The 6,033-nt window shown below is 54.6% G+C and overlaps 1 protein-coding gene across 4 annotated transcripts in view; it reads left to right on the top strand.

Moving 5' to 3' along the window:
• The window catches only part of ARHGAP39 (Rho GTPase activating protein 39), an 80,867-nt gene continuing 79,006 nt past the window's right edge, over positions 4,173 to 6,033 (top strand). For all 4 annotated transcript variants that reach the window (XM_021387501.1, XM_021387503.1, XM_021387505.1 and 1 more), the window contains exon 1: positions 4,173 to 4,375. Coding sequence is in view for 1 of the 4 variants with exons in the window: in XM_021387504.1 (XP_021243179.1) it covers positions 4,365 to 4,375 (11 nt within the window). In the remaining 3 variants the exon portion in view is untranslated. The remainder of the gene's footprint in view (positions 4,376 to 6,033) is intronic.

Consider the following 6,033-nt stretch of genomic DNA (forward strand, 5'->3'; position numbering starts at 1 on the left):
ACACCCACAGCCTTAATTCACAGCACATGTGCTCCAGCCCTTTGATCTGCTTTCTGGCCCTCCTATGGACACACTCCACACAGCTCCCTCAGCATTCCTGGGTGACACCCAGCACGCCTCACACGCTAAGCACGTCCAGCTGAACAGCCCCTCTCTGTACTTTGCTCCATCTTCCTCAGAAACACAAGTACTGATGAGCTCAGCAGCAAGCCACAAAGCACTCGCCTCAGCTGAACGGGGGCTTGCCCTGCACTCCTCAGCTGTGCCCTTGACCACATGCCCTGGAGCAGCTCATGAGTGCTCATGAGTGCAGCATGTATATCAGCATGTTGCTGAGGACGCACTCAACCCCGCTGTCAATGTCATGGATGAAGATATTACATAGTACTGGTCCCAGTACTGACCCCTGTGGGACACCACTCGTCTCTGATCTCCATCCTGACATGGAGCCATTGACCACCACTCTCTGGAATCGATCCTGCAGCCAGTTCTTTGTCCGTTGAACAGTCCACCCATTCAGTCCATATCTTTCCAATTTGGAGAGAAGGATGCTGTGGGGTACTGTGTCAAAGCCTTACTGAAGTCCAGATAGATGACATCAGTGGCTCTTCCCTTGTCCATTGATGCAGAGACACCAGCATAAAAGGCCACCAGGTTGGTCAAGCAGGATTTGCCCTTGGTGAAACCATGCTGGTTCTCCCTTGTCACCTCCCTGTCCCCGTGTGCCTTAGCATTTCTTCTGGGAGGATCTGCTACATGATCTTTCCCAGCACAGAGATGAGGCTGACAGGCTGGTAGTTCCAGACTCATCCTTTTTACCCTTTTTAAAAACAGGTGTGATGTTGCCTTTTTTCCAGTCACCAGAGACTTCACCTGATTGCTGCGACTTTTTAAATATCATTGAGAGTGTCTTGGCAACTTCATCAACTTCTTCCCTCAGCACTCTGCCATGTATCTCATAGGGGATCATCTGCACCACTCACCTTGGTGCCATCTGCCATCTTGCTCAGTGTGCACTCCATCCCACTGCCTACCTCACTGATGAAGATGTTGGAGAGCTCTGATTCCTGTGGGGCACCACCGCCCATTGCTTGTGTGTTGGTGACCGTGGCGGTGTCAGTGATGTCACAGAGTGTTGAGCATTGTGTCCCTGGAGGCATTGAAGAAACGCGTAGATGTGGCACTGAGGGACACGGTGGGGATGGGGTGGGGTTGGATTTGATGATGTTGGGGGTCTTCTCCAACCTCGATGATTCTATCATTCTTTGATTTTGAGATGATGTGGATCAATTTAATTGGGGTGGAGCAGGAGGTTGGTGAGAGGGGGTTGATGCTGCTGTGGCTTTTCCAAATGAGCCTTGATGGAAGGGTGCATTTAGTTTGTCATTGCTTCTCTTGTTTAATCACCGGGGCTTTGGGAACTGTTTCAAGTCTTTATATAGCTTAAAAATATTAAAACACAATAGTCTTCTGTTTCCGTGGCAACAGAGACAGCGGGTATTCATGGGGCTGGGTGGCTGGCATCTTGTGTTTGTCACAAGGTGTAAAAGACAGAGCAGTTTGCTTCAGGGTTCCTAGAAAACACAGTGCAGAGCAAAGCGAGCCCCAGGCTCATCCCAGCTCTGGGGCTCATTGTTGAGAAATGCAGAGATGCAGCACTCAGGGACGTGGTTTAGCGAATGTGGTGGTGGGTTGGGTTTGGACTTGGGGATCTCGGGGGTCCTTTTCAGCCATAATGATTCTATGAGCGGGCATGGCGGGGATGGGTTGATGGTTGATCTTGGAGATCTTGTCCAACCTTAGTGATTCTATGAACTTCTTTCTAGATGTGGCCCAGTTGCTACCATACTGCACATTCTCGCACCCTTCCCTCACTGCCCACCCCACCTCAGGTGATGAGCCCATCCTGGGCAATGTCCCAATGCCACCAGCATGCTGCTGCCCATCTTCATCACATCAAATTTCGGTGTCCTCTTGTGCTGCTCAGAGCTCTGCCTGCAGATGACCTTGGTCCTGTTAAACATCTTCGTTAATGATGTGGCTGATGGGGCAGAGTGCCCTCAGCAAGTTTGCTGGTGATGCAACACTGGGAGAAATGGATGATGGGCCATGGGCTCATGCTGCCACCCAGAGGCACCTGGCCAGGATGGAGAAATGGGCTGCAGGAGCCCCATGGTGCTCAGAAAGGACCTGTGCATGGAGATACAGTGGCCACATTGGACCAGATGAGCTCCAGAGGTTCCCTCCAACCCCAACCATCCTATGATCCTGTGAGGTTCCTTCCAACTCCAACCATCCCATGACCCTGTAAGGTTCCTTCTAACCTCAACCATCCCATGACCATGTAAGTTTCCTTCTAACCTCAACACCTCACGTTCCTGTGAGGTTCCTTCCAATCCCAACCATCCCATTATCCTGTGAGGTTCATTCCAAACTGAATACCTCACAATCCTTTGAGGTTCCTTCCAACCTCAGCCATCTGATAATCCTGTGAGGTTCCTTCCAAACTGTATACCTCATGGTTCTGTGAGGTTTCTTCCAACTCCAACCATCCCATGATCCTGTGAGGTTCCTTCTAACCCCAACCATCCCATTTTGCTGTGAGGTTCCTTCCAACCCCAACCATCTCATGACCCTGTGAGTTTCCTTCCAATCCCAACCACCCCATTTTGCTGTGAGGTTCCTTCCAACCCCAACCATCCCACGATCCTGTGAGATTCCTTCCAACCTCAAGACCTCACAGTTCTGTGAGGTTCCTTCCAACCTCAGCTATCCCATGATACTGTGAGTTTCCTTTCAACCATCCCATTTTGCTGTGAGCTTTCTTCCAATCCCAATCACTCCATGACCCTGTAAGGTTCCTTCGAACCTCAGCACCTCACGATCCTGTGATGTTCCTTCCAACCCCAGCCATTCTATGACTCTGTGATGTTCCTTCCAACCCCAACCATCCTATTTTGCTGTGAGGCTCCTTCCAACCCCAACCATCCCATGAGTCACCACCAGATGGCTGCTGGCCCACAGCAATTCCCACAGCGTCCGCTCCCATCCCTCTTGGAGACGGCAGACGCCCACGTTGGGGGTACAACCCGGAGGTCCCCCGCCACGCCGTGGGGGAGTGATGCTGGCATCACCCTGCGATGGGGACACGGTGCCACGTGAGCCAGGGACATGTGGCAGCGCATCGCCGCGTCCTGGATCAATGCGCTTCTCCTGGGGCTGTTCACATGCTGCTGCTGATGCACGGCGCTCCATGTGCGACAAGTGTGCAGTGCTGAGGGTGCGTGTTAACACGTATGTACATGTGTGCGTGCACACATATGTGCATGTGTGGGCCCTGTGTGCAATGTGCATAGAGTCCCATGGGTGTGTAAGTGCACATGTACATGCAGTGTGTATGCATGCGCATGCCTGTGCATGGCGTGTAAGGTGTATATCATCCTAGAGGGGTCTGTGTGCACACGTGTGAGTGAAGTGCGCGTATGTGCATGTGTGTGCAGCGTGTACAATAGGTACGTGTGTCTTACCTATAGGTCTTTGCACACATTGCATCCAGTGCACACACATGCACTTGTGTGCACTTATGCAGTATGCACTGATGTGCAACTGTGTCCCTCTCCCATACGTGTGCGGATCCACCCATAGGACATCATACACATTGCACACAGCGTGGCCACGCATGCACATACGTGTACACTGCATATACATGCACACACATCTGTTCACACGTGTGTGTACATGGTGTGCAATGTGCACATTGTCCTATGTGTATCTATGTGCATGAGTGTGTGTGGGGTGCTCACATGCGCATATGTGTACATTGAGCCCTATGCTTGTAGTTGTGCACACGTATGTGCGTTGGTGTGCACTGCATGCGCTGCATCCACTTGTGTCCACGCACGCCACGGGAGGGGAACCCATACAATGAGTACAAAGCCAAAAAAACTGGAAGTTTAGCTTCGAAACGAGCAAAAATTCTCCGGGAAAATCTCAGTCGCCCGTTCAGAACTACAACTCCCATCACTCACCACGCCAGCGGGCGGTGCGGGAAGGGGGCGGGGCTAGCTATAAGCCCCGCCCCCCACCCTCTCCCCATTGGTTGCGCCCCCGTTGTCGCTGGTGACGGCGGGACGCGGCGGGGCCGCCGGGCTCAGTCAGCGGCGGGCGGTGGGGGGGAGCGGAGGTTGGGGTGTCGCGCTGCGCAGTTTTTAAAATTATTTATTTTTTTCTTCTTCTTCTTTTTTAATTTATGTTTTAATATCTTTTGGTGGGGAGGGGAAGGGGGAGACGGCTCGGCTCGATGGGGGTCAGGAGAGGAAAAAGCCCCCCCGGGGCCACCGTGGAGCGGTAGGGCCGGCGGGAAAATGGCGGAGAGGTGAGCGGCGGCACCGCGGAGGGGGGGGGGGTGGGTTTTTGGGGGGGGGGGGAGGCCTCATTGGGGGTGGGACCCCCCTGCAGGTGCGGCCCAGCCCCCCCATTCCACCCCCCAGGGCCTCGGGGGGGGTTGCAGAGCGGGGTCTGAGCCCCTCCTCCTGTCCCCTAAGGGTCCCACCCGTGTTGAATTTTGGGGTACCCCCCCTTAAAAATTGGGGGTCTCCCCCCCTCCCCCCGAGAATGCAAATCTCCATTTTGTAATTATTATTTGAAGTGATAATTTAATAAATTGGTCCTTGAGGAGGCGGGGGGATGAGGAGAGGAGATCCTCTGCATCTGCCTTCATTTCTTTCTTAATTATGTTAATTAATGGGGGGGTTATTTAGCACCTGCTGTGTGCAAACCCCACCCTGTGCCCCCCCCACACACCCCATATTGAATGCGGAGATGGGGGGGAGGGGGGGCGGATCCCAACCCCACCCTGTTGCCTGGGGAAGGTGGTTGGATCCCTCCCCCCCATTTTTGCTGATATGGGGAGGATGGACCCCCCCATTTTACATGGGGGAGTTGGACCCCCCCCCCTTTGCTCTGTATGGAGGATTGTATCCCATTTTCAGGGGGTACGGGGGATTTGGTTGCCCCCCCACCTCTCCCCCTTGTTCTGTATGGGGTTATGGGGAGCGCTGGAGCTCATTTTTAGGGGTTTTGGGGGAGTTGCCCCCCCCAGTCTATATGGTGTTATGGGAGGGGGTGCCCCCTCCCTGCTCTCTCTGGAGGATATGGGGGTGGTTGGATCCCATTTTTGGGGGGTTCCTGGGAGCTGGACCCCACCTTTAGGGGCTGGGGGGTGTTGGATGCCCCCCACCCCGTTCCCTATGGGGGTTGTTGGTGGGGAGCAATTCTCCCTTCCATCTTTGCTATGGGATTTTTTTTTGGGGGGGGGTGGAGGGGGAGGGCAGAGTGGGGAGGTGCATCCCTTGCTCCATAGTGAGGATTCTGGGGTCTGGATTCTTCCCCCCCCCCCCCCCCATAGCCCCATGGGGAGTTGGGGGGAGTGGAGGGGGTTGCTTCCAACCCCCTCGTAATGCTACCTAGTAAAGGTGGGATCCAACCCCCCCCCCCCCAGATGGAGCATTTCTCTATAGTAGTTACAGGGGGGCTGGATCCCAAACTCCATCTCCATATAGTGCTTTTGCGGGGGGGTTCCCTGTGGTGGTGATGAGGGCTGGACGTCCCCTCCTTGCTCTCTATGTGATCTGGATTCCCCCCCCCCCCATCTCCCTATAGGGTTTACAGGGTGCTTGGATCTCTCCCTGCCTCCCTATACAGCTCATGGTGGGGGGGGCTCGATTCCTGCTTCCTACAGTGACTGGGGGGGGGGCTGGGTCCTTCCCAATTCCCTGTAGAGCTTTGCCAGGGGAGCGGTTGAGTGATCTCCTCTCTCTATGGGGGTTTTGGGGTGTGCTGCCCCCTCCCTCCCCACTGTGGGGCGGGTTTTGGGGGTCTGGACCCCCCCCTTAACCCCCCCATGTACATTTTAGGGTCCCCCCCCATCCCCTTTGAGCCCAGCTCTCCACACGCCGCTGCAAGGTGTGGCTGTGTGTGTGTAGGGTGGGGACTTCGGGGGGAGACTGCGAGGTGGGGGGCATGGATGGTTGT

Source organism: Numida meleagris, chromosome 2, assembly GCF_002078875.1.
Source record: "Numida meleagris isolate 19003 breed g44 Domestic line chromosome 2, NumMel1.0, whole genome shotgun sequence".
Lineage (NCBI taxonomy): Eukaryota > Metazoa > Chordata > Aves > Galliformes > Numididae > Numida > Numida meleagris.